General features: G+C 44.6%; 1 protein-coding gene across 1 annotated transcript in view; it reads left to right on the top strand.

Annotated features, from left to right (window-relative positions):
- The window catches only part of dnah10 (dynein axonemal heavy chain 10), a 281,471-nt gene extending 263,531 nt beyond the window's left edge, over positions 1 to 17,940 (top strand). Inside the window, exons 75-79 of the mRNA XM_063073994.1 lie at positions 223 to 434; positions 1,766 to 1,933; positions 7,156 to 7,336; positions 7,673 to 7,818; positions 17,182 to 17,940. Coding sequence (XP_062930064.1) covers positions 223 to 434; positions 1,766 to 1,933; positions 7,156 to 7,336; positions 7,673 to 7,818; positions 17,182 to 17,328 — 854 coding nt within the window. The 3' untranslated portion in view covers positions 17,329 to 17,940. The remainder of the gene's footprint in view (positions 1 to 222; positions 435 to 1,765; positions 1,934 to 7,155; positions 7,337 to 7,672; positions 7,819 to 17,181) is intronic.
- Positions 17,941 to 18,494: the final 554 nt, after the last annotated feature.

The raw sequence follows: 18,494 nt of genomic DNA, 5'->3' as shown, positions 1-18,494 counted from the left end.
GAGAATAGTGACAGGTCTGGTACAGACCACCTCCCAATAATGTGATCACCCTCTAATGCCTGATGTGATTCTCTTTCTCACCACTGTGATTGTTTCTTTAACCAAGGTCACCCCTCCCCATCTGATTACTCTCCAACCTAGCTGAAAACCAGTAACAGGAGCATCAATCTACCCCGTGTGTTTGAGTGCCTCTTGCCACACTAATCAAATTCTCTTGTCTAGGGGAAAGTGGCAGTGGGATGGGTCGTGATGAGTACATCGAACACGTGGCCAAGGATATTGAGAGCAAGCTCCCGACCCCTTTTGACCTCGATGCTATCTATAAAAAATTAGCTTTGCAAATTACTCCAACCACAGTGGTCCTGCTGCAGGAACTTGAACGTTTCAACCTACTGAACAACCGAATTATGCGATCTCTGCTGGAACTGCAGAAGGTACAGCAGCTCCTCCCTCCCCCACCCCTCTTTCCCTGCCCCCTCTTCTCCTCTTCCCCTCACTCCCCTCCTTCCTTGTCCCCTTCACCTTCCCCTCCCTCATCCACTCCTCCCCCCTCCCTCCAGGCTTTCACAAACTCTCAGCCGACGTAGGGTGTCTAAAGAGGTTTCAAACTTGTGTGCTGTGTCATTGTAAAACTCAGTCAGTTTCAAATTCTGTTTCAAGCCCAGAGGTTGTAGGCCACTGCATGATCCTGTGCTGGTCAACTATACAAATGAAAATTGTGTTTTCAATGTGAAACACATTTGCAGCCGTTTCTGGGCGATTTGGTAACGCCTGATGGTGTATCGTCCAGGTGACACAAGAAGCTGAGAGAATAGGAGGTCTCACCATTCACAATGAACATAGCTGATCTTCACTGGCCTCAACTTCTCTTCTGTGTCATTCCTCCACCCCTTCTATTCACCAGTCTTCCAATATGTATGTGTTTCCACCTGTAATGTATCCAGTGTTTGGGCAGAGATTCACCACCCTCTAACAGAAGACATTTCTACACACTAACCGACCCCTTACTTTGCAGCAATGTCCCTGCATTGTGACTCTCCCACTCATGCAAACATCTCCTCTGTCAACTTCCTGAGGACTCTAAGTGTTGAAGTAAGTGCTAAGCTCTAAGGAGAGTACAGGCCCAAGCAGATGACCAGACATTTCCTCAATGTCACCCTGGTACCTGGTGCAGTTTCTGCAGCGGAGTTGCATGGATGGGATCTTCCTTGTCCTTTTACAGCATTGCAGATTTGTTGTCCTGTCTTTGAATCTCTGTACTGCCCCAGGGCACTGATCAGGCTGGAGAAAACGTGCTGCTACCACTCGCAGAGGAGGAAGAGCGCTGGCCAGTGGGGGTAACGTATAGTCTCGAAACCATTCATTGGGCTACGCAGAGGCCCATGTTTGCAGCACAGAATGGTGTGCCACAGACAGCCTGTACGGGGCGGATGGGATTTCAGTGCTGAATGCCAAACCCATGCTGATGACATGCACTTGTTACAGGCCCTGGCTGGTGAAGTGTGGGATTTCAAAGCTAAATGCCGAACCTGTACTGATGATGTGCTTGTTTCAGGCCCTGGCTGGTGAAGTGTGGGATTTCAAAGCTAAATGCCGAACCTGTACTGATGATGTGCTTGTTTCAGGCCCTGGCTGGTGAAGTGTGGGATTTCAAAGCTAAATGCCAGACCTGTACTGATGACGTGCTTGTTATAGGCCCTGTCTGGTGAAGTGTGGGATTTGAAAGCTAAATGCCGAACCTGTACTGATGACGTGCTTGTTACAGGCCCTGGCTGGTGAAGTGGGAATGAGCAGTGAGCTGGACGAGGTGGCACGAGCTCTCTTCAATGGACACATCCCTGCCATCTGGAGAAGACTAGCTCCAGACACCCTCAAGTCACTTGGCAACTGGATGACCCATTTCAAGAGGAGGTTTGACCAGTACGCTTTATGGGTTAGTATCAAAACAAGTCCTCAGGACGTAAGAACCAGGAGCAGGAGTCAGCCATCTGGCCCTGTCTGTCGTGCCTGTTCCGCCATTGAATAAGACCGTGGCTGATCTGTCTGTGGATTCAGCTAGTACCCACTTTTTCCCATAACCCTTAATTCCCCTACAATGCAAAAATCTATCCAGCTGTGTCTTAAATATATTTAATGAAGTAGCCTCGTCTGCTTCCCTGGGCAGAGACTTACACAGATTGACTACTCTCTGGGAAAATCAGTTTCTCCTCATCTCCGTCCTAAATCTTGAGGCTATGTCCCCTGGTTTTAGTTCACTTACCACTGGAAACAACTTTACTGCCTGTACCAGAAGACCAAAAGATATAGGAGCAGAATTAGCCCATTTGGCTCATTGAGTCTGCTCTGCCATTCCATCATAGCTGATTTATTATCTCTCTCTCATCTCATTCTGCTACCTTCTTCCTGTAACCTTTGACACCCTGATTAATCAAGAACCTATCAACCTCTGTCTTAAATATACCGAATGAACTGGCCTCCACAGCTGTCTGTGGCAGTGAATTCCACAGATTCGCCACCCTCTGGCTAAAGAATTTTTTCCTCATTCCTGTTCTAAATAGACACCCTCAATTCTGAGGCTGTGCCCTGGAGCCCTAGACTTCCCCCACTGTAGGAAACATCCTCTACACATCCACTGTATCTCGGCCTTTCAATGTTCAATAGGTTTCAACGAGATCGCCTCTCATTCTCCTAAACTGCCATGAGTACAGCCCAGAGCGATCAAATGCTCCTCATATGTTAACCCCTTCATTCCAGATATTCTCATGAACCACCTCTGGGCCCTCTCCAATGCCACCACACCTCTTCTCAGATAAGGAGCCCAAAACTACTGTCAATACCATATGGTCTGACCAATAGCTTATAAAGCGTCAGCATTACATCCTTGCTTTTATATTCTAGTCCTCTTGAAATGCATGCTAACATTGCATTTACCTTCCTTATCTCCAACTCAACCTGCAAGTTAACGTTTAGGAAATCCTGCATGAGGACTCCCATGTTCCTTTGCAGCTCTGATTTTTGAATTTTCTCCCATTTAGAAAACAGTGCATGCCTTATTCCTTCTGACAAAGTGCGTGAGTAGGCACTTCACTACACTATATTCCATCTGCAACATCTTTGTTCATTTCTCCAAGCTGTCCAAGTCCTTCAGCAGACACTTTGTTTCTTCAACACTACAAGCCCCTCCATCTCTATTGGTTTTTAAAAGTTTCCCAAATCCTCTTTCTTCCCACTAAGTTTTGCTATATTTTGCCCTGCCTTTTGCTTTTATGCTGTCTTTGATTTCCCTTGTCACCCATGGTTGCCACATTTTTTTTTAGAATACTTCTTCATCTTTGGGATGTATCTTTCCTGCACCTTCCGAATTTCCCCCAGTATCTTCAGCCACTGCTGTTCTGCCGTCATCCTTGCTAGTGATCCCTTCCAATCACCTTTGCCCAGCTCCTCTTTCATGCCTCCAATTCTCTGTACTCCACTGTAATACTGATACATCCAATTTTAGCTTCTTCTTATCAAACCTTTTTTTCTCTCTTGCGCATCAAGTGTTGGTCGTTTATTTTTTTTCTTTAATTGGGTTCTTTCGGGTTTCTTGCTTCATGGCTACCTGTGAGCAAGCAAATCTCAAGTTTGTGTAATTTATACATTCTTTGATAATAAATGAATCTTGAATTATATAATATTATGATCACTGTGTCCTAAGGGTTCCTTTACCTTAAGCTCCCTAATCAAATCTGGGTGATTACATAACGCCCAATCCAGAATTACTGTTCCCCTAGTGTGCTCAACCACAAGCTGTTCCAAAAAGCCATCTTGTAGACATTCTAAGAATTCCCCCTCTTCGGATCCAGCAACAACTTGATTTTCCCAAACTACATGCATATTGGAGGTGGAGGAGATGGCAGTGCAATGCAGCTTGTGCGGCCACTACAGTGAATTATATCTGTAATTTGTCAAGTAGGGTGCCGTGCACAATCCTGATCTGATGGAGACAGACGTGAGAGAACGGAGGAACATCTGGAGAAACTTCGGAAATGCCTTTTTTGCTGCCGCTGTTACTGTGGGATCCAGAATCTCTGGAGGGGAAGGCCCCGAATCCTTGGCTTTGCCTGATGCTGGCGGCCAGGACAGGGTTGAAGCGCTCGGCACAGATGGTGCTCAGTGTTGAAGGGCTGGTCGGAGGTTCGAAGTTTTCAGACAGACTCAGAGTCAGTTGTGGTTGGGTGCTTCCAATGCATCAACAGTTGTCGGTGCCTGAAGGTTTATGGCAGAGAGAGTTTCTCCCTTCTGCCGCCTGCTATCGGGGTCTATCGGGAGTCAATTGGAATTTTGAGACTTTTTTTTACCGTTCCCATAGTCTGCTCTTTATCAAATTATGGTATTGCTTTGCACTGCTGTAACTATATGTTTTTTTTTAGATTAGATTATGAGAACATTCAGTCCTCTTTTATTGTCATTTAGAAATGCATACATGCATTAAGAAATGATACAATGTTTCTCTGGAATGATATCACAGAAAACAGGACAAACCAAAGACTAACACTGACAGAACCACATAATTATAACATATAGTTACAGCAGTGCAAAACAGTACCATAATTTGACAAAGAACAAATCATGGGCACAGTTAAAAAAAAGTCTCAAAGTCCCTGAGTCGATCGACTCCTGAGTCCCCGATAGCAGGCGGCAAAAGGGAGAAACTCCCTGCCATAAACCTCCAGGCACCGTCAACTTGCCGATGCCTTGGAAGCAGCCGACCACAGCTGATACTGAGTCCATCCATCCGAAAACTTCGAGCTTCCGAGCAGCCCTTCCAATACAGCCTCCCGAGCGCCGTCCTCTGCCGAGTGCCTTCGACCTTGCCCTGGCCGCTGAAACAAGCAAAGCCGAGGATTCGGGGCCTTCTGCTCCGGAGACTCCGGTTACCACACAGTAGCAGAGGCAGCGAAGCGGGCATTTCAAAAGTTTCTCCAGATGTTCCTCCGTACTCTCACGTCTGCCTCCATCAAATCAGAACTGGTCACGGTACCCTACTTGACAGAGTACAGATATCATTCACCGGACCATTTATATGGTCTATTCAGTGTTAGTCTTTGTTTGTCTCGTTTCTTTTGTGATATCACTCTGGAGGAACATTGTATCATTTCTTAATGCATGCATGCATTTCTAAATGACAATAAACGAGGACTGAGTGTCCTCATAATCTAATATTGAAATCCACCCCCCCCCCACCCATCCCACGATTATTATGACATTGCCCTTTTGACATGCCTTTTCTATTTCCCATTGTAATTTGTAGCCCATATCCTGGCTACTGTTCAGAGGTCTGTATACAACTCCCATCAGGGTCTTTTTACCCTTGCAGTTTCTTAACTCTACCCATAGGATTCTATATCTTCCAATCCTGTGTCACTTTTCTAAGTATTTCATTTTTACCACCTGAGCCACCCCACCCGACTTTGCCTACCTGCCTGCTTCTTCTTTTGATACAATGTGTATCCTTGGATGTTAAGCTCCCAAGTTTGAACTTCTTTCAGCCACAACTCAGAGATACCCGCACCATCATACCTGCTTATCTCGAACTGTACTACAAGATCATTTACTTTATTCCACATACTGCGTGCAGTCAAACATAGCAGTTTCAGTGCTGTATACATCACCCTTTTTGATCTTGGCCCCCTGTTATCTTTTAATTCATTCCACTGACTGTAGTTTTACTTAGTTGTATACCAGCTGCCCCATCCCCAGCCCTATCACTCCAGTTCCTATCCCCCTGCCAATTTGCTTTGAATCCTCCCCCACAGCTCTAGCAAAACTGCCTGCAAGTATATTGTATGAGTTGTATGACTTGGTGTTTTTGAGGTGTGAACGGAGGTCTCAAAGGTGCATGATGGTTGCAGCGTGGCATGTACAGCCTGAATCAAGGTGGCAGGGCTTGGCCGGAGAGCAGGGAATGAGCCAATGTTTGGCCATTGCTGAAGCGGACTTGGAAATGATTCAAAGTGGGAGGACCAAAGTGAGGCAGAGTCGAGGCTGTGAGGCTCAGGCCTGAGAGCAAGAAACAACCCACTGTTTGACCAATTTAAGCGCCAGGCCAGATTGAAAAGGTCAGGCTTTCGGGGTCGGAGGGAAGAAACGGACTGGTGCTCAGCAAGGTTTACTCGTCCCTGCACTGAACTGAGGCTGTGGCCTGCAACTAACGGGCTCCTGGGTCAGCTGTAGTGCTGACTGGCTTCATGTCTGTGGCTCTCTTTCATGAACTTCAGTTCAGAATGTTATTTGCTTAACTCTTATTGATAGCATTATTTATTTTTTTCTGCACAGTGGGTATTTGACGGTCTTTTTTAATTGGCTCTATTGGGTTTCTTTGTTTTGTGCTGCCTGTAAGGAGATGAATCTCTAGTTTGTATATAGCACACATATTTTGATAATAAATGTACTTGGAACTTTGAAACAGGCCTTTCAGCCTGATTCATACATGCTGACCAAAATGGTCATCTAAGCTAATCCCAACCTTTTGTGTTTGGCCCTGTATCTCATTCCTTATCTTGTCCACACACTTCTGAATGTTGTGATTATATCTCTGGCAACTTGTTCCCTATCCCAGCACCCTCCCATCACCTTTGTATATTTCCTCTCTCATTTTAAACCTGTATCCTCTAGTTTTAGACTCCCCTACACTTGTACGATGACTCTGAACTGCCCTATCTCTGCCTCTCACAGCTTTATAAACTCTACCAACCCCTCAGCTTCCTCAGTGCAGTGAGAACAGTGCCAGTCCATCCTATGTCACCTTGTAACTACAGACAACATCCTGATGAATATCCTCTAGTGCTACACATCTAAATGTTTGGTGACTAGATCTGTACACAATTCTCCAGTGTGGCATAACCAATGACCTGTACAGCTAAAAACTCGAAGTCCAGCTCTCATAATCAATAGCCCTGCCTGTGAAGCCAAGCAATTCACAACCCCGTCACCCGTCTCACCATTTTCAGTGAGTTGAAAGTCTCTGCACACCATCACCTGGAGTTCCTGTCATCCACTGTACATGTCCAGCCAGTGGGAAAGGGGAGTGGGGGGAAGAATATCTCACCAGATGCTGATGTGGTTAGCCCAAGTCTGGTGCTCTCACTCATTACTTCTGCCTGATGTTTCTAGGTGGACGAAGGTGAACCCAATGTCATGTGGCTGTCTGGACTGCACATCCCTGAATCCTACCTCACAGCGCTGGTTCAGGCAACTTGTCGCAAGAATGGCTGGCCAGTCGACCGCTCCACGCTCTACACTCAGGTCACCAAGTATGCAACTGCGGAGGATGTTGTGGAGCGCCCTGGGAACGGTGCGATGCCATCTCATGGCTTTGTTGTCATAACTCATGGACGCACGGCACATCGAGCTTAAAGGCTCCTGCCGTTGTACACCGTACACCTTGCTTTTCAGCACATTAGCCTGGCACAGGCTGTGTGTTACTCACAGAGTTGCTTCCCTGTTCTCCCATTGGAACCACTGAGGTCACCCAACCCTTGAGACTCAGTTGGAACCCCCCCCCCCCCAGCCTGATAAACATTGCTGGCTATATTGTTTTTGTGCTTTAGATTCTCATGTTAATCGCCATTGTCTCCCTCAGTGAATTTGCTTTAGGCTGTTACTAATGTTGTGTTGTGCTGTTCTGCAGGCTGCTTTATTTGTGGTTTATACCTGGAAGGAGCTGACTGGGATATTGAAGGGGGCTGCCTGGTCCGCAGCAAGCCCAAGGAGTTGGTGACTGAGCTTCCTGTTCTCAAGGTGATCCCCACTGAGAGCCATCGCCTGAAGCTCCAGGTCAGTCCAGGCCAAGCTGAATGGATGGGAGCAAATCTGGGCATTCTCTCTTTCTAATCACAAATCCTGAATCCTGCGATTAATGATTGGATGAAAGTGTTTCTCCCTCACTCCATCCTCCTGCCACCCCACTAGGAATAGGGTTCCCCTGGTCCTCACCTACCACCCCACCAGCCTCCGGGTCCAACATATTATTCTCCGTAACTTCCGCCACCTCCAATGGGATCCCATCACTAAGCACATCTTTCCCTCCCCCCCCCCCGCTTTCCGCAGGGATCGCTCCCTACGCAACTCCCTTGTCCATTCGTCCCCCCCATCTCTCCCCACCGATCTCTCACCTGGCACCTATCCGTGTAAGCGGAACAAGTGCTACACATGCCCTTACACTTCCTCCCTCACCACCATTCAGGGCCCCAGACAGTCCTTCCAGATGAGGCGACACTTCACCTGTGAGTCGGCTGAGGTGATATACTGCATCCGGTGCTCCCGATGCGGCCTTCTATATATCGGCGAGACCCGACACAGACTGGGAGATCATTTTGCTGAACACCTACGCTCTGTCCGCCAGAGAAAGCAGGATCTCCCAGAGGCCACACATTTTAATTCCACGTCCCGTTCCCATTCTGATATGTCTATCCACGGCCTCCTCTACTGTAAAGATGAAGCCACACTCAGGTTGGAGGAACAACACCTTATATTCCGTCTGGGTAGCCTTCAACCTGATGGCATGAACATTGACTTCTCAAACTTCTGCTAATGCCCCACCTCCCCCTTGTACCCCATCCATTATTTATTTATATACACACATTCTTTTTCTCTCTCTCCTTTTTCCCCATCTGTCCCTCTGACTATACCCCTTGCCCATCCTCTGGGTTTTTTTTCCCCTCCTCCCCCTTTTCTTTCTCCCTAGGCCTCCCATCCCATAATCCTCTCAAATCCCTTTTGCAAATGAACTGTCCACCTCTTGGCTCCATCCCTCCCCCTCCTGTCTTCTCCCATCATTTTGAATCTCCCCCTCCCCGTCCCCCTTTCAAATCTCTTACTAGCTGTTTCTTCAGTTAGTCCTGACAAAGGGTCTCGGCCCGAAACATCGACTGTACCTCTTCCAATAGATGCTGCCTGGCCTGCTGCGTTCACCAGCAACTTTTATGTGTGTTGCTCTGGTTGCAGGTCTGGTTTACACAGTGAGGAGGGTTGTTAACAGGATATACAGTACTGTGCAGAAGTCTTAGGTATCCTAGATTTTTTAATATAAATTTCATTTTAGATATTTATTTTTTTGTCATTTTTTTTGATTCCCTAACATTCATTTTCCAAGAAAATTAACTGTCACAGAGAAATGTTCGTATTTTATTAAAGAAAGTAACATATAAAGCTATAGACAACTTTTCAAATAAAAACTTGATTACTTTGTGTGTACAGTATATAGCCCAGTGCATGATTAAACAAAGATAACAGTGATCAATGATATAATGAGTTGAATGAACCAAACCGATTGACTGAAACAGAAACGGGTGTAGAAGGAATCAAACTGGGTGAAGGACAACCAAACTAAAAGCTGAGGCTGTAGCAGATGTTTAATCTTCAAATCATCAATTTTTACACCGTGGCAAGTGTGAGCAGAGCAACAAGACATAAGCTGGTCACCCTGAGTCAGCAAGGTCTCTCCCATGCAGAAATTTTGTGGCAGACAGGAGTTTCAAGGTGTGCTGTCCAAGCTCACCTTGGACAGCCAAAGTCTGCAGAAGAACTGTGGCAAATTCTCCAAGATGCTTGGAACAATCTACCAGCCGATTTTCGTATAAAACTGCATGACAGTGTACCTAAGAGAACTGATGCAGTTTTAAAGGCACAGGGTAATCACACCAAATATTGATTTGATTTTAGTTTTTTACTATTTACTGCCCTTTACAGTAATTTTTTGATATTTAGAAGATTTTCATTTCATTATTGTTGAAAGCATCTTTGCTTTACAGTATTTTTTTACATGTGGCTAAGATGTTTGCACAGTTCTGTAGATCAGTTGGTGATCTGGGCAGGAAAATGGCAGATGGAGTTTAATCCTGACAAGTGTAAACTGTTGCTCTTTGGGAGGTCAAATGTAAGGGAAAAATGTACAGTGAATGGCAGGACATTTTAGGGCACTGGAGATACCAGAGACTGCAGATATGGAATTTGGGACAACAGATAAGTGATGGTGCATCATGGATGGGAATGATAATTGTGTAAGGTTGAGATAATTTGTCTGGGTCAGAGACTGCATCTGCTGGAATCTGGAGGTAAACAGGCTTTAGAAACATTGATACTGCAGTTCTTTGAGGAAATAACAGGCAGAATAGACAAAGAATGGTGTTTACTTGGATTTTCAGGCCTGGATTTAGGATAAGGTGCTGTACATGAGGCTGTTTAACAAGATAAGGGCCCATGGTATTACAAGAAAGTTACTATTATATCAAAAGAACAAGCAGGCAGGTAGCCTTGTCTGGCTGTCTGGGTGCAACTGGTAAGAAAGTCCAGAATACAGGTGTAAATTAACGTATTGAGTCCCAGGTTGTGTAGTTTAACGGTCAACTTGTTGGGGAATATGGTGCTGAAGGTAGAACTGTAGACAATAAAAGGCATTCTGGCGTAGTTGTCCTTATGCTCCAAGTGTTCCAGTGTGGAGGGCAATGGAGATGGCATCCTTGGTTGATCTGTTTGCCTTATAGGCAAACTGGTGCTGATCCAGAGCAGCAGGGATGGTTTTCTTAACGTGGGACATAACCAGTCTCTCCAGGCACTTGGTGGATATGGAGGTGAGTCACTGAGGCATGTTACTCATTGTCAGGGTGTTGAGCATAAAAATCAGATGTAGCTCCAGTCATTTGGATTATCATGTGCACATCTGGTTGTCACATTAAAAGGGTGATGGATACAGGACTAAAGGTGTTATATTTGAATTACGGAATAAGGAAGATGATGTAGCAGTGCAGTTAGAGATTGGCAGGTATGTTGTTGTGGGTATAACAGAGTGGTGGCTGAAAGAAGATTATAGTTGGGAGCTTAACACCTTGTATTGAAAGGACAGACAGGTATGCTGAGGTGTAGTGTGGCTCTGTTGATAAAAAATGAAATCAAATCCTTAGAAAGAAGTGACATAGGATCGGAAGATGTAGAATCGTTGTGGGTAGAGTTAAAAAACTGGAAGAGTAAAATTATCCTGATGGGAGTTACATATATACACGCCTCTGAACAGTCAGCAGGATGTGGGGTACAAATTACAAAAGAAGATAGAAAAGGCATGTAAAAAGGGCAATGTTGCGATAGGCATGGAGATTTTAATATTTGGGTAGATTGGGAAAATCAGGCTGGTTTTAGATCCCACAGGGAGAATTTGTAGAATGCCTACAAAGTAAAGGAACTATTAGGAGACAGTGATCATAATATGATAGAATTCTCCCTGCATTTTGAGAGGGAGAAGATAAAGTCAGATGTATTAGTGTTACAGTGGAGTAAAGGGAATTACAGAGGCATGAGAGAGGAGCTGGCCAAAGTCAATTGGAAGGAGACACTAGCAGAAATGAGACGGCAGAGCAGCAATGGCTGGAGTTTCTGGGAGAAATTTGGAAGGTGCAGAATAGATACATCCCAAAGAAGAAGTAGATATCCAAAGGCAGGATAGAACATAGAATAGTACAGCACATTACAGGCCCTTCGGCCCACAATGTTGTGCCGACCCTCAGGGATGAAGCAACCGTTGCTGAGAAGAGAAGTCAATACTAACATAAAAGCAAAAGAGTGGGCATATAATAGAGGAAAAAAAATAGTTGGGAAGTTAGAGGATTGGGAAACTTTTAAAAACCAACCAAAGGCAACTACAAAAGCCATAAGGGGGGAAAAGATGAAATATGAAAGTAAGCTAGCCAATAATATCAAAGAGGATAGCAAATGTATTTTCATATATATGAAGAGTAAAAGAGAGGTGAGAGTAGATATTGGACCACTGAAAAATGACACTGGAGATGTAGTAATGAGGTAGAAATGGTGGATGAACTGAATAAGTATTTGCATAAATCTTCATTGTGGAAGACCCAAGCAGCTGTTCAAGGGTATCAAGGGGTAGAAGCCCAGGGTTCTGAAGAAGGTGGCTGAAGAGATTGTGGAAGCATTAGTAATGATTTTTAAGAATTACAAGATTCTGGCATGGTTCTGGAAGAATGGAAAACTGCAAATATCACTCCACTCTTCAAGAAGGGAGAGAGGCAGAAGGAAGGGAATTATAGGCCAGTTAGTCTGACCTCAGTGGTTGGGATGATGTTGGAGTCGATTATTAAGGATGTGGTTTTGGGATATTTGGAGGCACATGATAAAATAGGCCAAAGTCAGCATGCTTTCTTTAAGGGAAAATCTTGCCTGACAAATTTGTTTGGAATTCTTTTAAGAAATAACATGTAGGATAGACAAAGGAGAATTGGTCGACACTGTGTACTTGGATTTTCATAAGCCCCTTGACAAGGTGCCGCACATGAGGCCGCTAAACAAGGTAGGAGGCTATGGTATTATGTGAATAGAGAAATGGCCGATTGGCAGGAGGCAGAGCATGGCAATAAGGGGAGCCTTTTCTAATTGGCTGCCGGTGACTAGTTGTGTTCTGCAGGGGTCGGTGTTGGGACCACTTCTTTTTATGTTGTATATCAGTGGTTTGGGTGACAGAATTTATGGCTTTGTGCTAAATTTGCAGATGATACAAAGATAAGAGAAGGGGTAAGTACTGTTGAGGAATCAGTGATGCTGCAGAAGGATGTAGACAGATCAGGAGAATGGGCAAAAAGCGGCAGATGGAATACAGTGTTGGGAAGTGTACGGTCATGCGTGTTGGTGTCGGGAAGTGTACGGTCATGCGTGTTGGCAGTGTCGGGAAGTGTACGGTCATGCGTGTTGGTGTCGGGAAGTGTACAGTCATGTGTGTTGGCAGAAGGAATAAAAGTATAGTCTATTTTCTAAATGAGGAGAAAATTCAAACATCCAAGGTGCAAAGGGACTTGGGAGTCCTCATACAGGAATCCCTAAAAGTTAATTTGCAAGTTGAATCAGTGGTGAGGAAGGCAAATGCGATGTTGGCACTCATTTCGAGAGGACTACAATATAAAGCAAGGATGTAATGCTGAGGATTTATAAGGCACTGGTGAGGCCCCACTTCAGCAGTATTTGGCCTCTTATTTAAGAAAGGAGGTGCTGACATTGGAGGGGGTTCAGAGGAGATGACAAGAATGATTTTGGGAATGAATGGCTTATCATATGAGGAGCAATTGATGGCTCTGGGCCTTTATTCATTGGAATTTAAAAGAATGGGGGGGGGGACCTGATTGAACCCCATTGAATGTTTAAAGGCCTAGACAGTGTGGATGTAGTGACAATGTTTCCTATGGTGGGAGAGTCTCAAACAGCCTCAGATTAGAAAGTTATCTATTTTGAACAGAGATGTGAATAACTTCTTTAGCCAAAGGGTGGTGAATCTGTGGAATTTATTGCCACAGACATCTGTGGAGGTCAGGTCATTAGGTATAGTTAAGGCAGAGGTTAATAAGTTCTTGATTAGTTATAGAGTTAAAGGTTATGGGAAAAAGCAGGAGAATGGGGTCGAGGAGGAAATGGATCAGCCATGAAGAAGTGGTGGAGAAGACTCGATGGGTCTAATTCTGCTCCTATGTCTTGTGTAAGCTTTGAAAAGTTCGCAGTACGGGTTAAGTGGATGTTGCCTGGATTAAAGAGCATCAGCTATAAGGAAAAGTTGTACAAACTTGATTTGTATTCTCTGGAAAGTCAAAGACTGAGGGCAGACTAACTGAACTGTATAAAATTATGGTGTGGATAGACAGTCAGAGTCTTTATCCCAGATCAAATAATAAAGGCTAGAGATTTGAGGTGAGGTTAAAGGAGATTTACACAAGTCTTTGTTAGACAGAGAGAGGTGGGTGCCTGGAACAGCTGCCAGGAACGTAGTGGAAACCGATATAATAGTGGTGTTTGAGAGGAAGGGATGTGGATTGCATCCAGTTTAAACTTGCATCATAGCGGACCCAGGCATCACAGGCCCATTGCTGTGCTGTTCTACATTCTCTGTAAAGGTTTCAGTTCAACTGCTCTACTAATAAGACTCCTTACATTAAAATGGGTACGATTTAGCTCTGTATTCTTCCCACAGGCCTTATCATGCCTGTGTGTGCTCTGCCTTCAGGAATGACTGTTTTCCTTCTGTTTTGACTGTACATTGACTCTGTGCTCCCCCCGTCATAGATTGGTTACAACCATCTCCAACTCATTATTCTAACCTGCTAATATGGTTTACTCAGGCATTATGTCAACTGAAGTCTTTCATAATTATTGTACTAGTCACATGATCCTTCCAGGCTACAGTTTTTGTCTATTTTCAAGTACCAGGCCACCTCCATTTTCTTTATTCCTTTCAAAAGAATCCTAGAAAATTTATTTACCAACCTCAGTCACTTGTCAGGATCAGAATCAGATTTAATGTCACTAACATATGTCACGAAATTCATTGTTTTGCAAAAGCAATATATTGCAATACATAAAAATAACTACAAATTACAAAAAGAAATATATACTAAAAATGAACTCAGTGTAAAAGAGAGCAAAAAAGAGAAAGAATAGTGAAGTAGCGTTCGTGGGTTTAATGTTCATGCAGAAATCTGGCAGGGGGAAGAAGCTGTTCCTGAATTGTTACGTGGGTGCCTTCTGCCTCCTGTACCTGCTCCCTGATGGTAACAGTGAGAAGATGCATGGCCCAGTTAATAATGGATGTGCTTTTTTGAGGCATCGCCTTTTGAAGATGTCCTTAATGCTGGGCAGGCTAGCCCATGATGGAGCTGACTAAGTTTACAACTCTCTGCAGCTTATTTCAATCCTGTGCAGCAATGCAACCAGATAGAATGCTCTCCACAGTACAGCTGTAGAAATTTGCAAGAGTCTTTGGTGACATACTAGGGTCTCTTCCAACCTAGAGATGTTGACACCCATGAACTTGAAACTGCTGTTTCCCCTGCTGATCCCATGATAATGACCAGTGAATATTCTCTCGACATTTCCTTTCTGAAGTCCGCAGTCAATTCCTTGGTCTTACTGACACTGAGTGTAAGGTTGTTGTTGCATCAAAAGCCACTTCGTATGCCTCGTCATCACAGTCTGCCAACAATAGTTGTGTCACCGGCAAATTTATAGGTAGCATTTGTGCCTAGCCACATAGTTGTAGGCTTAGAGAGAGTAGAGCAGTTTTTTTTTAAAAGCGTGGCGTGTCATACCGGACATTCAGCCATTCTTGTCTGGCACGTGGTGTCAGGATTAACCGGTTCATGTTATGAACGTTCCTGACTCGACCCTTGTATTTTTTACGAGGCCGAGTGGCTAGCTCGACACTCAACCCGGCACGGATGGGGTCGCCCGATCTGGATTCGAACTCGGGAACCTTCGCTCCGGAGTCCAGCACTGATCTCACTGCGCCACCAACCGGCCGCCAGTAGAGCAGTGGGCTAAGCACACATCCTTGGGGTATACCAGTGTGGACTGACAGTGAGGAGGAGATGTTATTTCTGATCTGCACGGACTGTGGTTTCCCAATGAGGAAGTCAAGGATCCAGCTGCAGAGGGAGGTTCAAAGACCCAGGTTTTGAAACTTGTTGATTAGTCCTGAGGGTATGATGGTGTTGAACACTGAGCTATTATAAATAACCAGCAGCCTGACGTAGGTGTTGCTATTGCCCGGATGATCTAAGGAAAGCCAGTGAGACTGCATCCTCTGTAAACCTTTTGTGGTGATGGGCATACTGCAGCGAGACTAAGTCCTTGCTTAGGCAGGAGATTCCAGCCATGACGAACCTCTCAAAGCACTTCATCACAGTGCACTTGAGTACAAACAGGCGACAATCATTGAGGCAGCTCACCTGTATGATTGTCGCCTTTTTAAAGCAGGTGGGAACTTGCGACTGCAGCAATGAGAGATGTCCCTGAACACTCCTGCTAGTTAGCTGGCACAGGTTTTCATTATCCTACCAGATACTCCATCAGGGCCTGACACCTTGGAAAGGTTCACCCTCTTAAAGGATGTTCTGACATTGTCCTCCAAGACCACAGGGTCATCAGATGCTGCAGGGATTCATATAGCTGCAGCTTTATTTTCCCTTTCAAAGCATTGCGCTTGTTTGGGAGTGAAGCATTACAGGCATTCATGATGTTAGGTCTTGCCTTGTAGGAAGTAATGGCCTGCAAACCCTGTCATAGCTGATGTGCGCCCGATTCCGTCTCAAACTTCAATTGGAATTGTTGTTCCGCTCTTAAAATAGCTTTAAGTCATGGCTGCATCTCTTGTATAATTCTGGATCACCGGACTTGAATGATAGAGATCTAGCCCTCAGCAGACTACAGATCCCCCGGTTCATTCCTGGCTTTTGGTTTGGATATGTCTGCTATGTTCTCAAAGGCAGACGCTCGTCCACACAGGTCTTGGTGAAGTTGGTGACACCTGCGGTGTATTCATTCAGGCTTGAAGATGAATCCTTGTATATTGTCCAGTCTACTGACTTAAAACAGTCCTATGAACGCTCCTCTGCCTCCTTCGATCATACCTTCATAATCTTCCTCATTGGTGCTATGGTCTATGGTCTTTAGTCTTTGCTTGTATGCTGGGAGTAGAAGTATAGCCAGGTAATCAGATTTTCCAAAGTGCAGGACAGGATAGCACGGTAAGCACTCTTCACGGTGGTATAACAGTGGTCAAGTGTGTTGGCTCCTGATTCCACAGGTGATATGTCGATGACAGTTCTTCAGTAGTAGTGGTAGTAGTTGGTACTTGGAATCATATCTTGTCTGTTTCTGTGAATGTAAAATTGTCACCTTGGCCCTTAAGCTTGGATTTAGGATTGTATAATTTCCAGACCTCTCTGGCCTTCCAAACTCTCATTGTATTTCTCTGCTCAACCTCCCATCACTACCAAACTCGTTCTAGTAAACCTGCCCCTCAGAACATTGGTCCCAGCCGCAAGGTACAATCCTCCTTCCTACCTTCCCTCTGACTGGTCCGAGTGATGCAAGGATCTAAAGCCTCCAGACAGCCATTCACTGCACCCTGTTCACTCCCGTACGACAATGGGAGAAATCCAGAGATTAATACCTTAATCTTCTAACTCCCTCTTTATAATGTCCCTGGTGGGCCTTGTAATGTGTAGCCACATGGTCCATGACCTCTGGTTGCTCACCCAGTCTTTATTGACCATTAGCTTCACAGTTTTTCCCAACTTTTTTCCAGAATGTTGCTGTACTGAAAAGTTTGTTTTTTATGGTGATGGTATTTAATGTTTCACTTTCTTCCAGAACACACTACGAACGCCTGTGTATACCACGTCAATGCGACGGAATGCAATGGGTGTTGGACTGGTCTTTGAAGCCGATCTCTTCACCACCAGACACATTTCACACTGGGTGTTACAGGGTGTCTGCCTCACCCTGAACTCGGACTGAGTCTGCCAGTGTGTAGTACAGCAACAGGGTCTTCTGCTCCCAGAACAACAACTAACAGTGAGGCGGGGAATGAATTTCTCTCATTCAGTGAAGTGATCAATGACAAAAACCTACATAGCAATAAATGCTCATCAAATAAATGTAAGGATTAAAGAATTAGAAGTCAGTATGTGCAGTACACTGAATACCTCTGCATTCAGCATTCGTTCTGTGTCTTGAACCTGGTCTGTGTATCCTCTAGAGCACATTCTTCACAAGACTTATCAATATACCAATTACTGTCAGAGGTCATATGGAAAAAACTTCTTAAACACCAAGATCACATTAGCATTGTGTTTAGTGGCTGTAATGACAGAGGAGCTACTGTGGAAATCGTGAGGTTACTTTCAGTGATACCCTGCCCCTCCACTTCTCATTGGAGCACAAAGAGCTTGAATGGTACTCTGGCATTTTTAAATACCGGGCAAATATCTTCCTTTACTGCAAGTAATTAAAGTTTTTAATGGGGACCTCAGCAAATCTGAATTCATGGGTAACCTTTGTAATTTGCTGACATTTCAAAGCATAATGGATTTTAAAATGTGAAATTCTTTATAAAAATAAAGTTTTATATTTCTGCTACCCTAACCAAATGTGTACGTACAAATTTCTGAATTTTGTAACTTATTTTCAGTTAATTAGAAATCTATTTTTCCCTTCCTGGTCTGCTGCCTTAGCATGCTTCACTGTAACTGGCTGTTCAGCAAGATGGCAACCTCAGTATTGGCTGCCAGGTAGAAGACACTGTGGGTCGGTGAGCAGACAAGTGAAAAGCTCAATAACAACTGGTGAAAATTAGGGTGTGTGCAGCAGAATTTTTGGAGGACTCAGAATTCTGAAGATGCTGAAAATCTGAAATACTGTTAGAAATTCTCGGCAGGTCAGGCAGCAACTGTGGAGACAGAAACATTGTTAATGATCATCTCTCAATATAAACACTAAATGGTTTGGGCTGCTTTTGTTCACAATCCTGTCACATTGTCTTGCTCCTAACTTGGTGCAAACTTTTGGGTTCAATAAGTTTCCTCAAATCGATGCTGAGACCCTTGTGACCTGCCATCACCCCCCAGCCCCGCTACACTTTGCCAATGAGCTACTGAAGTCTCACACAACACTTCAAGGAATGA

This window comes from Mobula hypostoma, chromosome 21 (genome assembly GCF_963921235.1).
Source record: "Mobula hypostoma chromosome 21, sMobHyp1.1, whole genome shotgun sequence".
Classification (NCBI taxonomy): domain Eukaryota; kingdom Metazoa; phylum Chordata; class Chondrichthyes; order Myliobatiformes; family Myliobatidae; genus Mobula; species Mobula hypostoma.
Note: the sequence above shows the minus strand (reverse complement) of the source record. Positions and strands in the feature narration are given on the sequence as shown.